General features: G+C 50.1%; 2 protein-coding genes across 5 annotated transcripts in view; one reads left to right on the forward strand and one right to left on the reverse strand.

The window, feature by feature from the left end:
• Positions 1-26216, forward strand: part of ALPK1 (alpha kinase 1) — an 88115-nt gene that overhangs the window by 36727 nt on the left and 25172 nt on the right. Inside the window, exons 10-17 of one of the 4 annotated variants that reach the window (XM_068153826.1) lie at positions 50-2042; positions 2920-3073; positions 3990-4152; positions 4845-5031; positions 5985-7439; positions 7577-8147; positions 9770-9960; positions 10075-10194. In XM_068153826.1, coding sequence (XP_068009927.1) covers positions 50-2042; positions 2920-3073; positions 3990-4152; positions 4845-5031; positions 5985-6205 — 2718 coding nt within the window. In that variant the 3' untranslated portion in view covers positions 6206-7439; positions 7577-8147; positions 9770-9960; positions 10075-10194. Of the gene's footprint in view, positions 1-49; positions 2043-2919; positions 3074-3989; positions 4153-4844; positions 5032-5984; positions 8148-9769; positions 9961-10074; positions 10195-12493; positions 12592-13802; positions 14145-26216 lie in introns of those variants that run through there. The other 3 variants (XM_068153827.1, XM_068153829.1, XM_068153825.1) reach the window with 3 other exon arrangements.
• NEUROG2 (neurogenin 2) lies at positions 18322-19344 on the reverse strand. Its single transcript, XM_068153836.1, has one exon. It carries the CDS (start codon positions 19107-19109, stop codon positions 18414-18416), a length of 696 nt encoding a protein of 231 aa, XP_068009937.1. The 5' UTR covers positions 19110-19344; the 3' UTR covers positions 18322-18413.

Genomic DNA, 26216 nt, shown 5'->3' on the forward strand with positions numbered 1-26216 from the left:
GCAGAGGCTCAGGTTCTGATTTCCTTCTTTCCTCTTTCTCCCCTCCCAGAACATCCGTGGGGTGTGTTTGCTGTCCTACAGTCACTCCAAGGACTGTCCCCCAGAAAAGAGAAAGTTCTACTTGTCTGAAGCCAAGGAGTCCTTTGAGATTGGCCTGCTCACCAAGAATGAGAAGAGTCCCATCACCAGCAAGCAGGAACTCCACAGTTTCATTAAAGCTGCTTTCTGCCTCACAACTGTGCATCGATGGCTCCATGGGGAGAGTGAGGAGCTCCATGAGGTGAGTCAGCTATGCAGAGAAGCCATGGGAAAGCTGCATTCCTACAGCACTTCACTGACAGCAGAGGAAGATAAAGGAGTTCTTGCCAAAGAGATCATGTCTCTGATCACATCTGTGAAGAAGAGCCTTCAAGTGGAAAGCTTCCCTAATTCTGATGCCAGGTCTTATGTTCCAAATAGTTATAAAGGCACAGTGGAAAAACCCATCCTGCAAGGGGCAGCCAGCTTTGAGAAGATCCTTGCCATACATTCTCAGCATCACCTGTCAGTGTGTGAAGTCTTTGAAAAGGCTTGCAGGATTCATAAAACCATGCCAGGAGAGACCCAGGTGGGTGTTTGTATCACAACCTTAAGAACAGAAACCAACAGCATAGATCCTGTGTGTACTACTGAAGAAACAGGGTACCAGAGAAGAGGGGCTGTGAAAACACTGAAGTCATCACCAGCAGGAAGTACCTCAGAGAGACTCAGTGGCCAGAGAAATAAATACATTGGTCCTGGTGTGATGAAAACTTCCTTTGATGAGGAGACTGAGCCATTAGAAATCGAAATAAATAATGTAAACTCTGGCTTTAGCAGATGGCAAAACAGGAGCCAAACCACAACTTCAGAGAGCTCTTGGTGCAAGCTGTCAAAATCAAGTTATTCTTCCAGCTGGGAGGAACTGAATTGTAACAGCAGCAAAGAGGCTTCTGGAGATGGGCAGCGGCAGGAAAAGGGCTCAAGGGAGGAGCAGTGTTGCACAACAGAATCTGCCTACTCATGCTTATTGACTCCCCAAGCCCTGCATCCTTCTCCTCGACAGCCTTCAAGTAGCTGTTGGGAATCTCCTCAGCCATCCTCAGAGATAGATACACCTCTGGTAGAGAAGTCATCCTGTTGTGGAGAAGAGCTATGGCAAGGGAGACACAGTGGAAAGAGATGTTTGGGAGAGAAACTGGGGGAGGTGAACAACGTGGTTCCTTTCCCCTCGACCCCTTACTCTGTGCCCTCCAGGCCAGAGGAGGAGAAGGAGGAAGAGAAGATGAAGGCCTCCTCGGGCTGCAGGACCAAGGACAGCGGCAGGGAAGGTGGTGGCTGTGCCTTTGTGTGGGTCCACCCAGAAGGAGGAACCGCAGACAGTACAGAGGATACCCCGTCTGAGGCACGTCCTCCCATAAATGGGGGTGCTTCTGTAGTATCAACAGGCATGGAGGAGAAAATGGCCAATGACTCCTCAGGGAGTGACTGGCTGAGGAAATCTGCTGTGGTGGGAAACAGAGCTCTTCAAGTGCATGAAGTTGATGCCCAAGCAGAAACAGTAGATGACACTGAATTTGATTTTGTCAGTGTTGGAGACTTAGTTAACATTCATCCTGCAGCATCAGTTCCAAAGCATCAATCAACTCATAGTGCACCAAGAGCATCGTCCTCAGGGAGAAAGGTATCCCTACCCAAGCACTTTGACTGTGCCACTACTGAAGAAGATGAGGAAAAGCCTCAGGACATGTTGAGCAGCAGGAGACAACAATCCAGTTCATCTCTGAGTTCGTGGTGCAAATCAGCACAGATGCCCAAGCAGTCTCCAGAAGGTTCAGTTCTGAGCACCAGGGGAAGTGGTTTTGTCTTTGTGCCTGGGAGGACGAAAGAAGAAATCCTTGAAGCTCGATTTCTGAGGGATGATGACTACATGCAGCTTCTGGCAGGAGTAGAGCACAATTGGCTTGTCCAGAGACTGATGCCTACTGGAATTTTTAAGTCTAAACAGCTTCGTAAAGCATACTGTAAGTTTCCACCCGGAGCTGGGCATTTTCACACAGCAACAGGTACTCCCATAGAGAACAATCTTGACTCAGGCTTTTTAACACAGTGTTTTAGTCAGCATTTGTTAGGACTTATTTTGTTGCTCTGTGTAGGAATTTTAGCAATGGAAACCCCCCACCACCCTTGAACCATTTTCTTCTGTTTCTCCTTACCCGTGTGCACATCAGTCACAGCTTCATGGCAGTGGGCTGTCCTATAGTCACTCCAAGGACTGTCCCCCAGAAAAGAGAAAGTTGTATTTGTCTGAAGCCAAAGAATCCTTTGAGATTGGCCTGCTCAGCAAGAACAACAGGAGTCCCATCACCAGCCCACGCAGTCCCTTCTGTTTCAATCCTTTCATACAGGAGGTAACTTGGGCTGCTGGTATTCCCTGTGTTACTTCATTGAGCCTTTTCTACCTCATTATTGAGTCTCTGGTTTTGTCAGCATTTAGATGTCACATTTCAGCCCTGCAAAGTGTGTGTTTAAGTTAAGGCTTGTTAACTTAATCATAAATAACAGCCATAACATGCAGACACTTGATCACTACACTAAGAAACACAGAAGCTAGGAGCAACACCCCTATAAGCTGCCTCACTGAGCTCATTAAGTAAAGCACACTTAGGGCTCATCCCACCTTGCATGTCTCCAGCCTGTTTAGCAATTTCTTGTCCTAGATATAAAACATCCAACTCTGCACCTAGATACCTCTTGGCATATATTTCACAGCCCCATAGTTTGCTTTCAGAGGAGCCTGAATATCTTATCTCCTATGTGCTGCTTATGTCATCCCTCAGCACGGGCTTAGAGCAGTCCTGAGCAACTACCTGTTCTACTTGTGGTGTTTTCTCTTTGTAGCTGCTCTGCTTTTAAAGTACTCCAAGAAATCAGGCCTCTGGACAGGCCAGGAAACAGCTGTATTCATTGGGGACTACCTGAATGTGGCAAAGGAAGGCAAACAGAGAAATGCATTTTGGATACACTTCCTGCACCAGGAAGAAAGCCTAGGAAGGTATTGACCAAACCAGCTGCTGAAACAGGGGGGTTGTCTTCTGTATAAACAGGGATGAAAACTGCCTGGTCTCCTCTGGAGACTTTCAAAACCAGCCTGGATGTGTTCCTGTGTGGCCTGCCCTAGCTGATCCTGCTTTGGCAGTGGGGGCTGGACTCAACGATCTCTGGAGGTCCCTTCCAGCCCCTAAGATTCTGTGATTCTGTGGTTAGATTTTGACTGATTTTTCTGTTGCAAAAATGTTTTAAGGCTTCCCCAAATCTCTTGGGCAGTATGGCAATCTTTCCCATTGCTCCCTGTAATTCCCTACTTTGTTATTTCTGGGAAGAGAAATCTGGTTCACTGTTGTCTTCTAACAGCCATTTCAGTTTACAGTTGTTCATGACAGTTCTTGGCCTGACCTCACCTTTCTCTGTGGTGGGATAATTTCTAAAAACACTATCTCTAATCTCTTAAGAATATTGTAATAGGTTTCCCAGGGAGGTGGTGGAGTCTCCATCCCTGGAGATGTTCAAGAAACCTGTAGCCATGGCACTTTGGGACATGGTTTAGTGGCCATGGTGGTGTTGGATTGATGGTTGGACTTGATCTTAGAGGGCTTTGCCAACCAAAATAATTCTATGAGTCTGTGCATCTGTTTTAAGTACCTCTGAGTCAGGTTTCCTTTCAGAGTGACCAAGAGTTAATTTTATGAGTGTTATGAAACCCCCATCCCAAGATTTGATTGATCAGTGCAGGATGTAATGCCTGTGAGAGCTAAGAAAGAAACAAACCTGCCCCACAACTGCAATCATTGCCGTCACCAACTGCTGGCTTTGCTTGCAGCAGCCAAGCTCTGCTTTGTGGTGATGTTGCTGTAGCACAAGTGCACTCTGCTGCAAACCTGACTACTCCAAACACTTCTCTTTTTGTTTAGGTATGTTGGGAAAGAATATAAAGAGGAGAAAGGGCTTCTTCACCATTTCAGTGACGTGGAACGGCAAATGACTGCCCAGTACTACGTGACGGAATTCAACAAGAGGCTGTATGAGCAGAAGGTCCCTACCCAGATCTTTTATATCCCATCTGCTGTACTCCTGGTAAGATCTGTCTTCTAAGCAATACAAAGGAATGGATGAGAAGAGTGTCTGAAGTCAGTTTTTATTTTGAAATACCAGCACCTTTTGATTGTGCTCTCATTCATGTGCTCTTCCCTGGGAGGTGCCTTTGCTCATTTCAGCACAGAAAACACTTTGTCTGCAGAGCTACGAGTTCATGGGTGCACTGGCAGAAAACATGCCATGGTAGAAGGCAGAAACTCACTTGTAAATGTAGCCCAGGAGTTACTCAGCCTTTTATGTCATCTCACACTGTGTGAACATCTATTTTCAGGGGCTTTTTCACAGCAAAGTGCCCTGTTTTGAGTACTGGAAAATGTTTAAACCTCTCTAAAAACCACCAAGTGAGCTTCTTGCAGACAAATTGATTTGCTGCAGAAGAGCTTTGAGGCTTTTTCTGCATTATGCTGAATTTCAGGAACACAGAACTGGAAAGGACCTCCTTGTGATTCATCAGCCTCAGTGCACCTTGGTCCACCCTTTGTTATAGTTAAATGTGAGCTCCTCATCAATCAGCTTCTGCTTTGAATCAGTAGTGGGTTAACATGGAGGCTCTTGCCGTATCTCATGGTGGGAAGTTCTAGGAGGGAAAACCAGCCTTTGGTTAGAGGAGCTTTATCTTCCTTGTCTTCATATCTCTGCTTGCCTGATTGCCATTCATGCTGTCTTTTCAGATACTGGAAGACAGAACTATTAAAGGATGTGTGAGTGTGGAGCCCTACATCCTAGGGGAGTTTGTGAAGCTGTCCAATAACACAAAGGTAGTCAAGAATGAGTACAAAGCCACAGAGTATGGCCTGGCCTATGGCCATTTCTGCTATGAGTTCTCCAATGGGACAGATGTTGTTGTTGATCTGCAAGGTTTGTATTGCAGCAAACTTCATTCCTTGTATGCCCTCTCATGTTGCAGAATCATAGAATGGTAGGGGTTGGAAGGCACCTCTGGAGATCATTGAGTCCAGCCCCCCTGCCAAAGCAGGATAACCTAGGGTAGTTCACAAAGGAATGCATCCATTCTTGAAAGTCTTGAAAGTGTCTGGAAAAGGAAACTCCACAACCTTGGGAGTTGGGTTTCAACCTGTTTAGGCCTTGAGGTGGCTCAGTTGGTAGTGCATAAGACCCTTAATGGGAAGGTTGTGAGTTCAAGCCTGCAGTGGACAGTAGTGTCCTCCCTGCTCTAGTCATGAGGTCTGTGGTGACAGGTTGGACTCGATGGTCTTTGAGGTCTCTTCCAACCTTAGTGATACTGAATACTGAATTTCAAACAAATACTGTCTGAGCAGAATATGCCATATAAAGGACATGCTGTCTCTAAAGGACATAAAGTGGGGGAGGTATGTGCAGGCATGGCTTTGCCTTCAGCAGTGCTCTTGTTTCCCACTGCATCAGAGCAAGAGCATGTAAGCCACATGCTCCCCAGAGTGCCACAGATTTGTGCCATAGAGTGATCTGCGTCCACAACAGTCTTGTGGAGCCATCTGAAGGAGAATCACTCAAAGAGGCAGCAGGTTTTGTCACACTTCCCCCTTGCTAAAACTGGCAAGCCTAGAAAAAAAGATCCCCTCTGGCTGATAGAGAACTAAGCTCCTAGGTTAAAAGCCAACAGTAAAACCTTTCAAACTTGACTTTTAGCACACAGGTGTCTGTGGGATATTAATTTCATTAGATATTCATTATGTACCTCTTAGGGTTCTGCTTCTGCTGATATGGGTGCAAAATGGGCATTAATATCCAGCATGTCAAGCAGATGATCCTGAGCACAATAATACAAAGGCTGTGGTATTCTGTACCAAGATGTGTCCTTTCTTCCACAGGTTGGGTGACAGGTAATGGGAAAGGCCTCATCTACCTCACAGATCCCCAGATTCATTCTCTGAACAGCAAAGATGTTTCACATTCCAACTTTGGGAAGAGAGGAATTTATTACTTCTTTCACAATCAACACGTGCAGTGCAATGAAATCTGTCGCTGCCTCTCCTTAACAAGACCCTCAGTAGAGCTCACACAAGACAGTCACACAAAGAATGTGCCCTAAGCTGGGCACCCTCCACACCTTCAGGAGCACATTTTCTTTGTGAGAGCAGAGCCACTGAGAAGATTGAGTTGGGTCAGTCATAACCTGCATGAGTTTGGCAAGTTCTGGTCTTTGCATCCAGGCTGGTAATATCACGTTGCCATCTTGTTTACCATCTGAACCTTGTGCTGTTACAGCCATCTGTAGGAATTAACAGAAGAGCAAAAGAAGAGTAGGAAACCAGCTTCCTAAATTCAGCTAGAGATGTACTACAAGGCTGTGTAAACTTCTCATCCAGTCAGACCCAGGAAGGGCTCCAGGCACCATCTGCTCTTTGGAAATGGAATGTGAAATAGAGTGAGGCAGAAGCAGAGAGTTGGGTTTCAACCATCTGTAACACCTTCAGAAACTTGTGTAAATGCTTCAGGGGATGAATGGTGATGGTTTGGGTGGCCTAAAAATCAACACAGTTTTGTTCAGAGGTGTGTGTGTCTATGTGACCACAAAAGACCTAAACAGATAAAAATATTTGTCATTGGATCAGCCAAGAAATCTCTGCTGCTCTGCATGGAAAAAATTATGTTCTTGAGCCAAGAGGTGCTTTGCATGAATAATTTAGGACTGGTGCATTTAACAAACTCTCAGACGACTTTCCCAAGAGAAGAGTTCTTGCTTGAGGACCGCCGCTCTCTTCAGCCTGTGACCGGACGGTGAGCACCCCAGATTCAGTGACCGGTTGTGTAACTCACTCCCACAGAAAGTCTCACTGGATACAAGTGTAGCTGCTGTTACAAAGCAGCAGCAGCAGCTCTCACAAGCACAGGATAAGCAGCCTCCTCCCACCCCACTGCGCCCACACAGCCAAGGACTCAATTTGTACCTACACAGTGGGGGGGCGGGGAGGGGTGGGGACAATTCTGCCTGTGCTGGGAACATGCAAACAGCTGCAACATAGTCCTTTAACTCCAGCATGTTAGCAGTGTTTTGTTATGATTTGTGGTTGTTGTCGAGCATGCTCAGGGAGCCCCTGATTTTTCACACCAGGACAGAACAGCCCCTGGCATGTCTGCTGGCCACATGCTTCAGTTGTGCCTGCCTGGGTTAGAGGCAGCTGCAGCCTTTTACTTCTTTTTTTATGAAACAACCTTTTGTGGTCTTTTGTTTTGTTGTTGTTTCCTTGTTGTTGGTTTTTAAACTAAAGCTTTGCCATTCATTCATGTGACCTCCTTGGACACCTACAGCAATTCACACACTGGTAAGTCACCTTCAGGAGACCCAACTGCTGGAGTTACTCCCTCACAGCACGCAGAGGAAAGCAAAGCAATGCTCTCCCAACTTGGTGACTTCTAGCTGAACAGCTGAAATCTTCTCCTTTGTTTTTTCCCCACACAGGCTGGTTAGCTGCAGAGTCAAACCTGCTGGCATGGTCAGATAAAGTATACATGCCCTGTAAAGAAAAAGGTCAGAAGAAAGAGGGGCTGGGAGCTCCTCACACAAAATGCTGCCTCACTTCAATGCTGAATTAAACCAACTGCAGTGCTTGGTTGGGGGAAAAAAAAACAAAACAACAACAAACCCAAACACAATAAACCAAAAAAGTCTTAACAGTGTTATCCAAATTGAGACTATCATGAAAGAACTGTTTTCAAATCAAATAAGACGATGCATTTTGGTCTCAAAAATACAGATGTCCATTTTACTTCTACTGCAGGCAGACTTTGAATGGGTTGCCTGAGCAGGGTGGGTAGGCTTCACAGCCTTCATTTCCAATGGGTGATTGACCTGCATGGGCTTTCAGGAGGAGGCTTAGTTCAGCCTCTGTCAGGGATGAACTGCAGATGGTGATTAAAAACAGGGATATATCTTTGCGTCTACAGGTTGCACCTGATTTTATATTCCCCAGGAGAAGGAAAGGGATCTTCTATTCTTCCAGCACATCTTTCCTGGTGTTGCTAACCAACAGGTAGGCAGAAAAGCTACTTCTGGAAGTGTTCAAGCAACAGTTAGATGTATTCCCCTGAACAGTGCCACACAACTGGAATAATGTGCAGGACTAGAGCCAACATTTGTTGCTGCCTCTCTGGCCAAAAGAAACTGCTGAGACAGATTTTTTTTCTTCAAAGACCAAGCCAGCACCTCCAGGATGTGTGTGTGCACACATATACCTCTGCACTCCCAGCTGGATCTTCGTGTGACCAATGGGAGGTAGCTTTCCTGTTCCATCAGCAGTGAAAAGCTGTCTTCATTTCCAGTTCTCCTCTTCTCCTCCAAAACCCCTGATGTCCCACTACCCCTGAGCTCAACGGCTGGGGAGAGTGTCCTGCTGAGAAAGGGAACACAGCATCAAAGCCCCACAAAAAGATGGGTCCCCAGCAGAGAGTTTGCTTTAACAAAACCACCCACTTTTGTTTCTGCAGCCAGCAGAGTTTTAGGCTTTTGTTCCTGCTTTTTAGCAACGCTATTGTTTTGTAGGTGATGTTTGTGCTGAGTTGTTTGGAGAGATGCCCTATCCCCACACTGAGTAGAAATAGGTGTAAAGAGGGAGAAGCAAGCGAAGAAGAAGAAGAGGAAGAAGAAAAAAAACATTAAATCTCTTTATTATGGTGCATAAACCTTCAGTGTTGGGGAGCTGGGCAGCTGCACAGGAAGAAAAAATGCATTCAAAAATATAATGCTAGTGTGAATAATCCTTTCTCGGGCGCTGCTTGCAGACTGCTTCAGCTTTGTCAGGTGAACTTGAACTGGGCCATCAGATTTGCTGCCGTTCCCATTGCACACTGTCTGTCACCCCGGGGCATTCACCATCTTGACTGTTGTTAAAAGGGAGCAAACAATCCATCATTGAGCCGGGGAGTCACTCGCTCATAGAAAAGTAAAATCGGCATGTGACGGGACACTCGGCCCCAGTGTTTCCCAGATTAAAGTGATACATGAAAACTCACGTGTTACTGGGAAGATTAAGCCCGTTATCTTGTTCTGCAGCCAATAAAGGCTAGCCTTGTCTGGGGCAGGAGGGAAAGGCTGGCTTTAACCAAGTGACAAACACCGCTCCGTGCACCGGCAAAAGAGAGAGCCCGGCTCTAAAGAGGAAACAAAGCTAGTTAGCAAGATCCTGGGAATTAAGAGGCGGCAGAGACGCTGTGTTAAAGCTTCTCTGCGGAGGCTTTCCTTTCTCTATAGAGACAATTAAAAGCAAAACAAAACCTCCCGGACAATCTCTGCAGAACAAAGTGTCCGAATGTGCTGCCAACAGCCAGCCCCGCAGTGTCTGCTGGAACAGCACGGGAGTTTTGAGACCCCTGAGAAGCGATGCCTTTTCCAGCTCTGCCTCTTGGTCCAGGAAAGAAAAGAATAGATGGTTAGATATGCTCCTGGATCATTTAAATCTCTGGCTTCCTTCCTAAACCTTCTGTTTAGCAGCTGATTTCTTTTGTTGGTTTGTAGCCTACCTTGTACCCCCTCAGCCAAAGTTATGGCTACTCCCCAGTTAAAAGTTAGTATCAAGCATCAGCCTCTCCAGTTCCCTGTTCAAACAGCCAACATCATTTTTAACCCTGTGGCTTCTGCTGGTTTTACTCTTCACAGGCTTGAGAACAAACTCTGGGGTATTAGTCCTTCCTAAGGTATTCATCCAGGGCTTGGATCCTGCCAGTCCTGGGTTAATGTGCTCTCCAGCCTCATCTCCTGAAGAACTTAGACACGTACGTGGCCTGGAAAACACAGAACTGAAATGATTGATTCATATTTGTGGTATAAATAAGTGACTGCTGGGGGAGGTAAGTAGTTGACCCAGACTGATGATGGAGCATTTAGTTTTTTTTTGGTGGGAAATTTCATCTTAGAGTTCCTGCCCCCTCAAATTGCTGTTCTGCTCTTTTCTTTGATTTCAGAAGGAAGTAATTTGAATCAACTAAAAGATAAGGTCATCCTGCTCCTGGCAAGATGATGACACATTTTCCTGTTCTTTTGGGGGAAGATACTTAGTTAAAGAAGTTTTCCCCTTTCCACAGGTAACTAGGAGAAAGGCGGTGATCTCCTTTACTGTGTGTCATATGCATAGAAGTTCATTAATTTGATTTCAAGAGGGACCAAGTCAATGCAAGCAAAGCCTGCTGAACAGAGGCAGAAAGATTTGCTCACTTTTTTTGCCAACAGCTCGTGTTCACTACAAAGCAGTTTGGGGAACTTCTTTTACAACAGATGCAGTGCAAAGGGAAGAGCCTCAGTTATTCTGACAGCACCAGGCTGAGCCAGGCTCTGCCTCCAAGCTGGCAGCATCCCAGGCCATTAAGGCCAGCAGAGTGCGGGCGCAAGGTGACCCCTCCAGCTGTGAGGCAGCCCCTGCACGCGAGGCAGCACGGCCCTGCTGCCATAAACCCTCCATCAGCTGCCCCCAGAGCCCAGCTGCTGGGTTTAGGCATCAGTCCTCCAGCAGAAAGAGCTATTCAAGGGTACTGAGGGGAAAGCAAGCTGACCCACAGCTGTATCTCTGGACACTGCATGTGTGCCAGGATAAACACACTATTCACAGGTGCGGTGATGTGCTGGGTGGGCGCTGCTCCTTGAAATAACCAGGACAGGAATATCTGCAGCAAAACTTTGCCTTTTGACAAGGGACAATGGCTTTGAGCTGGAAGAGAAGAGATTGAGTGAAGATTAGGAAGACATTTTTTACAGTGAGGGTGGTGAGACTGGACAGGTTGCCTAGGAGAGGCTGTGGATGCCCCCTCCCTGAAGGTGTTCAAGGCCAGGATGGACACAAGGCCTAGAGCAACCTGCTTGAGTGAGAGGTGGGAGAGATTGGAACTGGGTCGTCTTTAAGGTCCTTTCCAACCCAAACCATTCTATGATTCTATGAAAATAGCAACTGCTAACTGCCACTGTCACCTGCTGCCTCAGAGGGAAGCCTCTGCACTGGCACCCGGTGCCTTCCCCAGCCCTGCATCAAAGCCAGCAGCCTGGGGACAGCCCCGCAGCAGCAGTGTGCTGCCCTAACCCCTCTCTGGGGGATGGCACACACCACCCTCCTTTTTTCCACTTGGATGAAATCTTCTCTTGTGTCCCTCTGCAAAGAGGGAGCAGATGGAGCTGTTGGCCTCCACAGCTCACAGGAGCCCCCCCAGCGACCCTCCAAACAGAACTTAATCCCAGTCCTTAATCAGGAAACCTCTCTGCTGAGCTATTTTTAAGCCAGATTGTATCTTTCATCAAGTTATTAATAACTGGGTTGTTCCTAGATCTTGCTTGAAGCAGCAAGTGCCACAGGACCAGAGCACCTACAGAACCAAAGTCCCAAAGAGACAGGTCCAGCACCCTGCTTCTTCTCCCCATCAGTGGGGTGCAAGGATGGCACAGCCAGTACCCACAGAATTAACCATAGAATGCCAGGTTGGAAGGGACCCCAAGGATCATCTGGTCCAACCTTTCTAGGTGATGGTGTAGTTGAAATGAGCTGGCCCAGCAGCCTGTCAAGCTGAGTATGAAAACTGTCCAGTGTAGGGCAATCCACTGCTTCCCTTGGGAGATGAGTCCAGTCTCCAGCTGTTCTCATGGGGAAACATTTTCTCCTGGAGTCCGAAGGGAATCTCCCCAGGAGTAACTTGTAACCATTGCCCCTTGTTCTTTCCGTGGACTGCTTGTAAAAAGGGAGTCTCCATCCTCTTGGTAGCCACTCTCCATCCTCTTGGCAGCCACCCATGGGTGCCCAGGCAGCCCTGGGCTGGCAGCGGACGTCTTTCCAACCTGACTGGCAGCCCAGCGAAGCCCAAACTGCCGTGTTGGCTACCAGGGGCTGTGTCCCCTCCGAGCAGGCCATCACGTTAATAGAGGTTGATTTGCAAATGGCGTTGCCTCCCCCCTCCCCAGTGCCCCCCCTTTGCCTGACTCTCGCTTTCCTGCTCAATGGCACAGATGCTGCTTTGTGCTGCTCAGGACCAAGCGGCTATTAGCAGCAAATCCAGCGAGGGAAATTAATGAAGGCGACTACTAATAAAAGACAGCTCAGGACAGCCATACCAACTTGCTCCAAGCAGTAATTAACTTTTTTTTTTTCTTCTTTTTTTTTTTTTTTAGGAAAAAAAAAAAAAAAGCTCATGAAGGTAAATATGCCATCAGCTTTTGGGCCAGTCTCTCTTCTTTTTAATCAGAGGAGGGGGGTGGAAAAGGGAGGTGAGGGCCCCAGCACCCTCCATCTTCCCTCCCTGAGCAACCCTCCATCAAAGGCAGGCAGCTCGAAGGAATATTTTTTTTCTCCAGTTAATTTTTAAATTGTCTTTTTTTTTTTTCCCTCTCTTTTTTTTTTTTAATCAGGAATCTGAATTTGGTAGGAGAAGTCATGAGGTGAGAAGGGTTGCCAGAAATTTGCTGGACCGGTGCAAATGCTGCGGCATCCCAGGCAGGATATATCTGTAAGTTGAAGGTGTCAGCTTGTCTGACCAAAAGAGTCTGTCTTAGACTCCTAAGATGCAAGGTTTGGCCCCACAGCAAGACAATTGGCTTAGTTTCTTGTCACCCTTAGCCTTGCTCCTGGCTCACTTTTATTCCTTCACGCTGAGTTTATCTGATTACTTGTGCTGAGGGAAACAGACGGCCTGTTGACATCCCCAGTGAATGCTCAAAATGTCCCTCCCCAGGCAGGGAGCAGCTTGTGGGACAAGCCTGGAGGGGGGCAGCAAGTTGTGAAGGGGTTGGCTGCTTCTAGGCAAAGCAACACCCTGATGTCTGTGGCAGAGCTGGGATTCAGGGAGCTAGCTGCAGAGCTGGGGGGCCAAGAGCTCACCTTATCTAGCAGAGCTGGGACCTGGTTCTGGTCCTTTTTCTACATCAAACTGGAGCACTTTTCCAGGCTCCCTTGGGGCTGAGGTTGTCACAGTGTGTGATTTGGGTGTGCTCCTGCTGGTAATGCTGTGAGCACCAGCATCCTGTGCTGATGCATAGCTCTTTCACCAGGGCAAGGCTCATTCCTACCCCCCAGGCCCTTCCTGACACCCCACATTCACTCACCAGTGCAGTGCCCCTCTCTACCACCTGCCCAAGTCACATCACCTTTCCTGCAGTGTGTCTACTCCCATGAAATCATTGCAGGGACAGTAAGCCAGGCCCAAACCCAGACATTCCCCAGCCACCAGCAACCCCGGCCCAGGGCCCATGGTGTCCCCCTCCCTGGGGGGCTGCTGGAGGCCCAAGACCTCCCCTTGTCCCAAGGCCAGAGCAGCAGCTGCCACTCACGGCTCACATCCTCTGGTCCTTGTCTCTGACGTGCAGCTCCACTGCCAGCTCCCCAAGCCTTTGGGTACAAAAACACCCTCACAAGTGTGGAGAAATAGTCCTGTTTTGTCTGGATAAAAAAAATCCTTTTGCATAGAAAATTAAAACCCCACTTCTTGTTCCCCTTGCATTAGGGAGGTGGCTGCAGACATGGGATCTGCAGGTGATAAAAAACAATAAAGGGCAAGTGTGGGCAACAGGACCCTTGGGGTTTGGAGGGGCTGAGCTGGTGGGTGATGGACTTTCCCCCCAGGAGCCACTCTCAAATGATACTTAAACATCATAAAAATGATTTCTCTGAGAGATCAGCTTAAAAGCTCTCAGGGTATTTAATGGCATTAAATCAATTCAGGGAGAAGAGCCTCTCTGACATTCCATTTGAGAGGTGTATGAGCCTGGAATTTGAGGACCAGCCCTTCTATGTGAAAAGGAAGCAAATGGAACCAGTGAAAAGCTCAGTCCTTGAGGAGGAAGTGTGATATGCAAAGAAACTCAGCCCTTGGGGCAAGCTGGAGCCTGAGGCAAGGCTGTGGGAAGCTGTGCCACATGAGCATCTCCAGCCTGAAATGCTGAAAGACAAAACTTGCCTTCTCACTGGAAATGGCAGATTTGGGAAGGAGTTGAAGGACAGAGAGGGGACAGAGCGCTGCCAGGCCAGGGACCCACCAGAGAAGCGCCCATCCTGAGACAGCAGGTAGGGACACGGCGATTTAGTGGGATCTGGCTTTTCACCTGCAGAAAAAGTGTCCTTTTGGTACACAAAAAGATGTTTTACAAATATTTTGGGGTGGGCTGTCACCAGTTTTTTCTTAAGTTGCATGTGGACTTCCTTACTAACATCCCAGAGGATCTGTCCTTTCAGTTAAGTCAACGTTGTGCCATAACTCATGTACCCAGTGTTTAAAAAACAGCCAGAGTGTGCTTAATTGCTTAATGTCCTCTGCATTTCCATAAGCCAGTCATGAGAGAGTACCATAGGATGCCCCAGAGCAGGTGAACCCTCATCTGGTGGTTTCCCAGCATAATGGTTTTACTTTTCCACCATCAGGCACCCCAAACGTCACTGTGACAATAAAATAATCAATAAAACTTGAGTGGTGGACCCTGAGGGCACCTGAATGAGCCTTTAGGAAACTTTGGGGTTTGGCTATGCAATTCTTAGCTGTGTTTAGCTCCTGCTGAGCCTAAATATCTTCAGGCTTACCTAGAAAGCTCCCTAAGGTTGCATTCTTCACTTTGAGGGTGGTGGAGCACTGAAACAGGCTGCCCAGGGAGGTGGTGGATTCTCCATCTCCGGGGATATTAAAAACCCACCTGGATGCCACTCTGTTCTGGCAGGGTGATCGGACTGGGTGTTCCCCAGAGGTCACTTCCCACCTCTACCGTTCTGTGATGCTGTGATTCACACTCCTCCCAGATCTTCCACCTTCACCTGGACTCTAGGTCCAGGTGGACCTGGACCCAGGGGCTCTGCAGCGAGGTGCTGGAGCCCCCAAAGATTGGCTCCACCTTGGCTGGTAGGTGTTTGCCTAGGAGGGAGGGTGAAAGCTGGGTTGAAAATCCAGCCTCCAGATGAGGCCTGTGTCGGGGCTGCTCGATTTAATTATGGCGATGCGATGGGAGATTTATGTCCGACATGAAAGCCGTCCAGCACCAGCCCTTGGGGCGCGGCTGCTGTCACACCGGCACTACTTTGGCTCCTTGTCACTATTCTTATGCCAAGGAGGGCTGTAAACCCCCTCGGGGGCCATAGAGATGCCCCTCCAGCTCTGAGGGCGCTGAGAAGCTTTTATGCCAAAATACAATACACAGAAGGATCATAAACACATGTTATTATGGTGAGGAGCTGCCATGGAAACCACCCTCGGCTTTAGCCACTTCAGCCAAAGAGGTGCTTCCTCCACCCTGCAGCCCCTGGTCCACTTCCAGGGTCTCTGTAGATGTTTCTGGAACCACAGGATGATCTCCCAGTTGGGACTGGGATCTTCCATCACCTCCAAAGCTCCATCTTCCGAGAGAAGAGAGAGAAATAAGAGGGGGGAAAAAAAGGGAAGAGGGAAATAAAATCTTTGAAGTCAAGGGAAGAAAGATGGAAAGAAGCTCTTCTGGCCACATTCAAAAGGAAAATTGAGATGTGGGAGACTGTGTTAGGAACAAATCCAGCACCTCTGGCTCATCCTTTGGCACCCCGCTCTGTGTCCCACTCTTGGTCCTGTCTGCTTTAAGGGTATGTGCAGCCAAGCCCAGCCTTGCCCAGGAACCAGTGAAGGTTTGGCTTGCATGGCTCCCACCCCAAACCCTGCACTCAGCCACAGAAAACCTCTCAAACCTCTCTCTCCATCCTCCAACACCATGACTGCTTTTCCCACGGTGGTTCTCATTGCCATAGCTCCATCAGGCTGGGGGACACTCCTGCTAACAGGGTCTACACTGGGATGAGAGGAAATTCCTCCAGCATGATGCACCTGGCAAGAAGCAGTGTCCCACCCTGAGGATCACAGAGGGAACATCGTGGTCCTGAGCCACCTGAGATGTCCTCTTCACTCACCTTCGGGAGAAGGGAAGCACATCCCATCCATCCCAGTCTTTTGAAGAGCTGAAAGCACCTACTTCAGCTCCTCTTAAAAGCCAGAAAGAAACCAGGAAGGACAATGAGCCCCGACCAGAAAAGACGGAGAGGGTGAGCGAGGCTCTCGCTTCTGTTTTTGGCATTCCTGGAGTTTAATCATTAAAAAGGAGTCATTAAAAGAGAGCGAGAGTGAAAAACCCACTCCCGACAGGCTGCCCCACACACTGCCAGCCCATTGAAAGCCTCCCTCTTGTTTTGTTCCTTCTGGCCCGTGGCAGATTTGGGGGGACACAGCTTCATCTTGCTGGCCACATCAAAGCAGTGATTATGCAAATGCACCCACTTTTTCTTCCCCCCCCCCCTTTTTTTTTTTTCCCTTCTTCTTTTTTATTTTTTTTTTTAAAGGAATTATTTATCACACAATAAACCCCCTGCCAGGGGGGGAAACAATAGATCAGGCTAGATAGCGCTGCTCGCCCGAGGCTGCAGGGCTGGGGAGAGAGAACCCCTGCACGTTTTATTGGCCTAACCTAATTTCACTAATTCTCTTTTCACACATTTTGGGCTTTTTCCTTTCTCTTCTTTTTTTTTCCTTTCTCTCCTCCCCCCCACCCCCTCTTCTTTCGAGGATGTGGCTCCAAAGGCAGAGGTTTCACACTCCCAAGATCCAGTGGGGGGGGGCACACACCGGGTGGGATTCATGTGCCGCCCGTTTGATTTGATTGATACCTTCAGCCCCCTCCGCTAGTTCTTAATGATTTCCAGGTGTTTGTACCCAGAAGTCACAAAGTGCTCCCGGGGATGATGGTGGAAGGGCCTCAGCAGCCTCTAGCATCCCCTGGATCCATAGTGACATCCCTGGCTGTGTGCTGTTGGTACCCAAGCTGTGCAGGGACAGCTCTGAGCCATTGACCCCTGGACTTGCAGCTGACTTGGGCTTCACCTGTCCCTCAGAGAGGCACAGATGGGAATTCTTCACCATTAAACACAAGAGGTTTATGGCTCAGGAACATTTACTTCCTACAGCCTTTCTGGGGAGGTCCAGGAGCCTGAAGAAGCATGAGGAAATTTATCCAGCCATCAGGTGTTTGCTGTGCAGCATTTTCCATACAATGAGGGAAAATTCATCAGTAAACTTCCACCCAACACATATATTTATATATATATATATATATAAATGTGTATACCTATATAGTGCTTAGTGCTGCTTTCCTTCCCATTATCAGCCACATGAGGAACCCAAAGACACCACAAAGAGGCAAAGTCTACGCCACGTGCATGTTTCTGATGGGGCCTGTCCCCTCTGGATCCCACCTAGGGCTGGAAAAAGGGGAAGATTTCTCTTGGTTTGGCTCCACAGCAGCTTTATACCCGAAGTGTGCCTCCCCCAGCCCCACCCTGAGGCGCAGCTGACATCCCCAAGATGTTTTATTCTTCTGCAGGAAAACAAACCAACAAAACAAAAAAAAAAGGGAGGAAAAAAAAATAAAAGAGAGGGTTTATTTCAACAAGAAAAAGTGGCATTTGTCACCTACAAGCACAAGCAACTCCTGCCAGAGCCCAGTTTCACTGGGAGTGAGGACAGGGACCAGCCCTCCCCCCCGCTCCCCCCCCCAGCTACCCCACAATTGAAGGAGAAGAAGCAGCAACCCCAAAGTTACGAAAATTAGAGATTTTTATTTATTTATACTTTTCTGACAAGGAGCATCCCTTTGTTCCTCAGATGTAAATACATACTAGAATAAACTCTGTAAATTATACCAAAAAAATACATCTTTTCCATGAAATCTTTCTTTATAATAAATAAATGTGAACACGTGTGTGGCTGATCGCTGTAATGTCCCGTGTCTGTTGGGGTTTTCAGTCTGTTGATTTATTTTTAATCTCCTGAAAGAAGGGGGGAGTTCCTCGTCCCCTAAAGGTCGAAATAAATAATGCATGAGGAGGGGCCTCCCTTCTCAATCCACACCCCCCCCCTCTTCTCTCTATGGGTTTTTTTCCCCCTTTTGATAGAGAGTTCAGCCTAAATTTCCACGCTTGCATTCAGCCCTCACAAAGCCTACAAATTATACAATGACTTCTAACCTGCACCCCTAACAAAACAATTTACTTTTTATTTCACTTTATTTTTTTTCTTCCCTTTCTCCCCCCATCCCACCCCCCCACCCCATCCCGCCTATAAATCCTAAGGGACAGATGGCAAAAGAGGGAGCAGGGAGATGGAGGGGGGGGGCGAGCACACACAAAAGCCCTGGTGACAGATCTGGGAAAAACGGGACAAAGTGCACATCGGAGAGAAGAGCCCAAGTTTGGTTTGGCAGGTGCCGTTCCCATAGCCTGCCCTGGGAAGCGGGCAGATGCCGCCGCCGCCCCCTCCCGGGACCGACCCTCGGGCTAGAGGCAGCGGCGGGGCGGCAGCGGCGGCGGGGCGAAGCGGCCGGGCCAGTGCTCGGCATCCGAGGCAGAACCGGCGGGGCTGGCGGGGGATAAAGTGCAGGCGTAGGAGGAGGCAGAGGGTGCGGGGCTGACGGAGCCGCCGCTCCAGGAGGAAGCGGGCGAGGGGCTGCCCTCGGCGGGACCTCCCCCTCCTGTTACCGGCCCCGTCGCCACCACCGCCTCCGGGCCGAGCCTCGTCGCCCCAGCCAGTCGCAGGGTCTCGGTGAGGGCCCAGATGTAGTTGTGGGCGAAGCGCAGCGTCTCGATCTTGGTGAGCTTGGCGTCCTCGGGGAAGGTGGGCAGCACGTCGCGGAGGGCGTCCAGCGCCGCGTTCAGGTTGTGCATTCGGTTGCGCTCCCGGTTGTTGGCCTTCAGCCGCCGGCTCCGTTTGATCCGCTGAGCAGTCTCCGCCGTCCGAGCCGTTCGCGGAGCACCGCGGGATCGCCCCGGTCGTCGCTTTCCCTCCGTTCGCCGTAACCCTCGCGCTTCGACGGGCCTCGCCGGCGAGGCTGCCCGCAGCTCCTCCTCCTCCTCCTCCTCTTCCTCCTCCTCGGCGCTAGACGGCAGCGAGGGCGAGGGGGCGGGCGAGGCCAAGCCCAGCAGCAGCAGCTCGTCCTCGCCCGGCGGCGTGAGCCCCTCCGCCTTCACCAGCATCCTCCGGGACACCGGCACCGGGTATGAGGACGAGGAGCGGGACCCTCGCTTCACGGGTTGAGTTGCGCCGCGGTTTAACGGTTCGCCGGTTTGACGGGGCGTACGGAGCAGCGGGGGGAGACGTTGGGGGAGGGTAAAAGCAGACGGGGGAGGGGGCGCGGCGCTGGCACGCGCCCCAGGGGCGGCGGCAGCAGCGGCGGGAGCTGCCCGGGGCCGGTGGGCTGCGTGTCTGGCACACGACCCTCCTTAACACCCCTTATATACCCCGCGGGGAACAATCAAACCTACCCCCGGGGCCCCCCTCCCGCGGCGCCGGGGCCGCGCCATTGGTGCCTCGCGCTCGGCTGGAGCGTGCCGCTAATTTATTAATGAATGGGCGGGCGGGCGCGAGTGGGGGGGGCGCGCGCGCGGCGGGGTGGGGAGGGGGCGGGTGGGATGCGCGCGAGGCGCAGCTGGCCAATCAAGGCGCCACGCGCGCCGGAGCCGGCTCCCTTTCAGCCGCTCATTAAGGGACGGCGGCGGCTGCGACATCACCACCACTACCCCCCCAGCCCCCCTCCCGCCTTGTCCTCTTGTCCCCTTCGCTGCTCCCCCCTCCTCTCGCTTCCCTCTCTTTTGGGGGGGAGGAATTCAGGGGAATTGCGTGTTGTGTTGGCAGGGTTTGCAGCCCTGAGGGGATGGCAGAGGTGGGTTCCCCCTGGTGGGCATGGGGGCTTGAGGGGGGGCAGAGTGGTGCATGGCACATAATTGGTGATGATCTTCTCTCTAGTATCAGGTGATAGGATGAGAGGGAATGGCCTGAAATTGTGCCAGGGGAGGGTTAGGTTGGAGATTAGGAAAAGTTTCTTCCCTGCAAGAGTGGTCAAGCATTGGAACAGGCTGCCCAGGGAGGTGGTGGAGTCCCCATCCCTGCGGACATGGCACTTTGGGACGAGGTTTAATGGTCATGCTGGTGTGAGGCTGATGGTTGGGACTTTATGATTTTAAAGGTCTTTTCCAGCAAAACCAATTCTGTGATTTCATGATGAGTACATGACTTGTTGGAGGGGGACATTCCCCTCGTATGGGCTATCAGGGACGTCAGATTCCCCCAGGGTGCAGCATGCCCATGGGGTGTAGCTGCTTGCCAAGGCTGGGTGCTGCAGTGCAGTCACTGTGCCAGTGCTGGGCTGACCTCGTCTTGCCCCCCCGTTTTCAGGGAGGTTCTGCAAAGGGGGCAGTGTGAGAAGAGCCACACGTGGCTGACATCGCTGTACTGGCAGGCAGGAGAGCCACAGTCCCAGTGTGCAGGCTGTGGTCTTCACCCAGTGCTGTCACACACAGCTCTTGGACACAGGACAGGCTCAAGAAGACTTCTAAAACCCCCTCCACAACTTGTCAATCTGCCAGTAAAGCCTCCCCTCGCCGTCCCCCCCTCCCCCCACTCCCCCACTCCCTACTCCTCTTCCAGACCACCCTCTGGGGCAGAAAGCCCTGGTGAATAGCTAGGCCTGGCGACATGCCCCCGGGGTCAGCAGGCTTGCTCTGCCTGACAGACCCACGGGGAGGGAAGGACCGGCAGCAGGACCTATGGAGGACCTATGGAATGAAACCTATAGTACTGTGGACACTCCATCACTGAGGCTTTTTTGAGGAGTTAGACTTTGAAACAGAACTTTATGACTGATGGAAAAAAAGCCCCAAATAGGTGAAAATGCTAAAATCTCGGTGAATGTCTCACTGAGCACACCATGGACCTGCTGAGTTCGTGGCCCCTGTCTTGCTCCCTGCGATCACAGCAGGGTGGCTGCCTCAGCCTTTGGTGTGCTCAAGTGTTAGCTTTCATTGCTGGGCTCCTGGCCCTTCTCTCCCCAAGGGCTATGTCTGCATCCATTCTCCTCTGAGATCAGTGACTGCTGGCTTGTTATGCTTTAGCTGATCACAGAACCACAGAGTGATAGGGGTTGGAAGGGACCTCTGGAGAACATCTAGTCCAGTGCTCTGCCAGAGCAGGTTAGCTAGAGCAGGTTCTGCAGGGCAGCATCCATGTGGGCTTTGGAATCTCCAGAGATGGAGACTCCAGCACCTCTCTGGGCAGCCTGTTCCAGTGATGATCTATTTAGACAACCTCTGTGACTTTTTTCCAAAGAGACTTTAGCATTCCTCTTGAAAATCTGTGTGTCCTCTTGGTATGCCAGGAGAGTGACACAAAGGGACCTTTCCTCTTTCAGCACCTTAAAGGGCAGAGCAGTCAGCTGTGACAGGACCAGCCCATTTACTGAGATTTCTGCCCTTCCATTGCCGATGTGAACGTGATGGAGAGGTTAGGTGGAGGTGGTGAAATAATGGGGAAGGCACTTGTGGTGCTGGAGTGTAGCAGCAGGGCACAAGCCCAGTTTTTGCCAGACCCAAGGTGTGTAAGCCATTGGGGTGCCTTTTTGAGGTTTGCCTTCTCCCCCAGTGCAGCAGTTTCTCTGCAGGTTTGAGCTCAAGGTGACCAAGGATGAGTTGGCTCCTGAGTCCTCACAGCCTTCCTGGTGCTTGTGTGGTCTGTGGCTGACTGAGCTGCTCAGTCAAGAGCCACGGGGCCAAGAGTGGTGGGGAGAGGGAGCTGCTGCCGCTGGCCACTGCCTGAACTGTCCTCCAAGGGTCAAACTGTTCAACTTCAGCCCCTTTGCTAGACTCAATCCTACTTTACAGGAACAAAAGCCCAAAGTAGAAAACGATCAAGAAATGGGAGCACAATGATTTAAGCTTATCACACCGCCCAGAAATAAAGGACACTGAGCTTGTGTGCAGGGAGAGGGGGAGACCTTCAGAAAGGCTTTGTTTGCTGTAAGAAGCTTGAACTCTGAGGCGACCCAATAGCCCTAAAAGTTTAGGGTCTGTGTTGCTGAGAGACCTTTGGATAGAGCCCATCCACACTTCGACCTCACAAGTTGTGAGCCAGCATTAATAGCTTTGCCTGCCCCAGGTGAATGGGGGTGCAACACCCCCGGGGGAAGTGTGGGGACAAAGCTGCAGGGACAGGATAGCTTGAGCCCTTCCAGCTCTGCCTCCCTCACCCCCACCAGGTCCAAGGGTCTCCTGAGGGTTTGGGGGAGCATGGCTGCCCACACTAGGGTACACCCTGCGTTCCAAATCTGAGGGTGCCCACTCCTGTGGCAGCACCCACCAACCCCACACGTGGGACGATTCTGCACTTAAACTGGGGGTCAGAATATGTCTCTGCCCAGCAGTGTACTGGGATGTACGGGGTGGGGGGGAGGGCAGAAATCGGAGGCTGTGCTGTGTGTCTGCTCCTCGAGCCCAGGTCCTTCCTGCCCTCACCATGCACAGTGCAGCCAAAAGCACAGCAGGGAGGGATGGGAACCAGCCCCTTGAGCCTCTCTAGCAAGTTTGGGGTTCATTCTGGGATCGAGGCAAGAGGGGGTCCCCCCTTCAGACCGCCGCCCTGGCCCCCCCAGCCTAGGGCAGACGAGCCCCTCATCGGGGGCTGATTGTTCATCAGATTTGCATGGCAGGTGCAGGCCCGCGGAGCGATTTCCCCGGCCCAAACCCCGCCGGGGCCACCCCCCTCCAACGAGAGGGTTTGCCTTGCCCCCCGCCCCCCCCCCCCCCCTTGTGAAAAAAGGCCACCGGTGCCTTCCTTTCCCATGAAGAAGAGAAGAAGCTTGAGGATGGCGTGAACACGCTTCAGTTTTCTTATTCTTTTCTCTGGCTGTGGGGAAAAGAACAGCCGATTGTGTGAAAACCCCAGTGCCTGCAAAAAGGGACATTGGCCGGCCAGGCGAAGGTGCGCCGGGGAGAGCACTAATCGCTGAACCAGGAGACAAATACGATTACCAGCTCCGAGCCTTGAGTCAGAAAGTCTCATAGACTTTAAGATGTTAATCCCCAACATAATCCTTCCTTTGGCGTGTAGGAATAGTGCAGCCACAAGAGTTGTTTTGTTATTTATATTGGCGTTTAATAAAACTCAGCCAGTGGTGAATGGGCTGCCCACTCTCCAATGGTAATTAATTCCCTATTTCAGTGACCCAATTGTGCTGGGATAGAGCAGTGGGACAGTCCCACTGCCCCAACCCGCCTTTGTGCAGCTACACGGCTCTCGTGCTTCAACAGCTATGGAAACTCATTCTTTTGATGTCATTCAATGAGTTTTCCTTGGGCATCTTCTAAACTTCAAGGACCCTTTTCTTTCTGGAAGGCCTGAAAAGCAGGACTAGCTTGACCACCTCTGTAGAATTTAATGATTTGGTGAAAGGGCCTTTTTGGGGGGTTTGTGTAAGGAAAAAGAGAGAAAGGAAAATTTGGCAGGCTGCTATCAAACAGGGGGCTATCCAAACTCCAGTGCACCGACCTCATTCAGCTCCTAATTTATACAGGTCTTAAAAGCCACTCTTCCTTGCTCAAAATACTTGGGGGCTTCTCTGAGCCGAGGCATTTCGAGATGGGATTTGCTAGTAAAGCAGATAACTGTTTCACACAGGCCACAAATCCAACCCTGATGGCTACAAACAAGACAAATCACGTTTTAAGGAGGGCATTTCCACCTGCCAAAAAAAGATGCCTGAATATGTTGTGGTACTACTGAAAGTGTGTGCAGGGCTTCCTCTTTTGGCTCTTAGAGGGGAATATGTTGTGGTGCTGCTGAAAGTGTGTGCAGGGCTTTCTCTTCTGGCTCTTAGGGGGAATATGTTGTGGTGCTGCTGAAAGTGTGTGCAGGGCTTTCTCTTTTGGCTTTTAGAGGGGAATGTGTTGTGGTGCTGCTGAAAGTGTGTGCAGGGCTTTCTCTTTTGGCTCTTAGAAGGGAATATGTTGTGGTGCTGCTGAAAGTGTGTGCAGGGCTTTCTCTTTTGGCTCTTAGAGGGGAATATGTTGTGGTGCTGCTCAAAGTGTGTGCAGGGCTTTCTCTTTTGGCTCTTAGGGGGAATGTGTTGTGGTGCTGCTGAAAGTGTGTGCAGGGCTTTCTCTTTTGGCTCTTAGAGGGGAATATGTTGTGGTGCTGCTCAAAGTGTGTGCAGGGCTTTCTCTTTTGGCTCTTAGAGGGGAATGTGCTGTGGTGCTGCTCAAAGTGTGTGCAGGGCTTTCTCTTTTGGCTCTTAGAGGGGAATGTGCTGTGGTGCTGCTAAAAGTGTGTGCAGGGCCTTTTCTTTTGGCTCTTAGAGGGGAATGTGTTGTGGTGCTGCTAAAAGTGTGTGCAGGGCCTTTTCTTTTGGCTCTTGTTGGGGACTATGTTGTGATACCGCTCAAAGTGTGTGCAGGGCTTTCTCTTTTGGCTCTTAGAAGGGTAAGAGTGAAGTGGCTGCAGAAGGAGTGTGTGAAACGAACACGTGAAGAACATGTAGGAACTCTGCAAAGCCTCTTCTATGTCTTTATACACACTTTCAAAAAAAAAAAAAAGAAAGAAAGAGAAGAAGAAGAAGGGGGGAAAAAAAAAGAACCCCCTTCGCAAGTCACAAACAATTCAGGATTCAACTAAGAAAACACAGAGTGAACCATATGGCCGGGGTGGCTCGAGTTGGCTGCATTTTCTCCCAGACAAAGAAGGGATTGAGAGTTGAAGGAAAGGAGAAAAAAACCCAACTTTCCGGCTGATGAAGCTGTTGTCTGGAGGCAATGATCCCAAATCTCAAGGCTTTATTCTAGGCTCCGACTGAGACGTGATATGTCATATGATTAGCATCTTTCATATTTACAAGAGTGGTGCGGGCTGCCAGGCTTTAGAGAAAGGGAGAGAAAGAAGGGGCATATGCTGAAATGGATTTAGCATTTGAAAGAGAGAAAAGAGAGCGGATAAATACACTTAAACGAGGATTTAGTTTTACTCCCGTCGAGTTCTAATGGCTTGTTGATTGAGATTTTAGGGAGCTCTAACAGAGGTGTCAGCAGTAATTTAAAGGCGCCATTCAACCCGCCGCTGCTCCTTCTTTGGCCCCGCTCCGCTTCTCCGCGCCCCAGCGCCCGTCCTGCTGTGGAGCGAGGTGCTGTGCCAGCACCGGGGTCCTGCCCCTGGTCCCGGGGTCTGTCTCGGTGTCCATCCCAGGGTCTGTCCTGCTCCCGGGGTCCCGCCCGAAGCCGGGGTCCCGCCGCGGGCTCTGGCGGGTGGGCTTACGGCGCCACCTGGCGGTAGTGGCTGGGCAGGGCAGGAAGAGGCGGCAAGAGCTGGGCGTGCCCTGGGCCGAGAGACCCCAGGTGACACTGGGGTGGAGCCGTTCTTACCTCTCAGTTGGGACATCTGCAACCAGATAAGGTTGCTCAGGGAACCAGACAACCTGACCTGAAATGATGCCAGGGATGGGGCATCTACCACCTCTCTGAGCAGCTTGGGCCAGGGTCTCACCACCCTCAGTGTAAAAGAATTTCTTCCTGCATCTCTCCTACCAACCCAGACTCTCTCAGCCTGCTCTCTCTGTCCCTCTGATCATTGCTGTGGCCTCCTCTGGTGCTGCTCAAGCAGGTCCATATCTCTCCTGTGCTGAGGACTCCAAAGCTGGACCCAGCGCTGCAGGTGGGATCTACACCAGAATCAGAATCCCACCCCCACCCCCCCAACCTGCTGGCCATCCTCTTCAGGATATAGTTTGCCTCTTATTTGTTATGGCTTACCTAATAAAATAGGAGCATAAAGCAGCAGGCTCTGTTTCTCACAGAGAGCCTGAAAAAAACCATCCTAGACTGACACCTAGGAACACAGAGAGGGTTTTAAATGGATGCCAAAGAATACATTTTGCAGTGAGGTGGATTAGGGTTTTTACCCTTTTCCAACCCAAAACTTCCAGTAGGGTTTTTTTTTTGGCTTGCTTGCTTGTTTGGGTTTTGGGGGGCAGGAGTTGTTTTGTTGTGTTTGGGTTTTTTGTAGTTGTAAAACACATCTGAGTGATCATACCCTAAAACCTGTGAAAAAAAAACCCTAGATACAGGTCACTCTGTTCTCATTTTGTTTGGTCCAATTATATAATAGATCAAGGACTTGTAATTATTTTTTGACAAAATTATTCTGGTGGGTCTTATAAATTGTTTTAGCCAAGCTGCTTCCTGGGCATCACCTCCTTGTAAATATGCAAGACAGAATTGTTCTAAGATATAATGGAGAACAGAAGGCTCCAGGGAGACCTTAGAGCA

Source organism: Melanerpes formicivorus, unplaced genomic scaffold (assembly GCF_026170545.1).
Source record: "Melanerpes formicivorus ecotype bairdi unplaced genomic scaffold, bMelFor1.0.p_v2 SCAF_27, whole genome shotgun sequence".
Lineage (NCBI taxonomy): Eukaryota > Metazoa > Chordata > Aves > Piciformes > Picidae > Melanerpes > Melanerpes formicivorus.

Bases quoted from the DNA above. Each gene is read 5' to 3' on its own strand.
- NEUROG2 (XM_068153836.1), bottom strand. From the start codon at position 19,109: ATGCTGGTGAAGGCGGAGGGGCTCACGCCGCCGGGCGAGGACGAGCTG.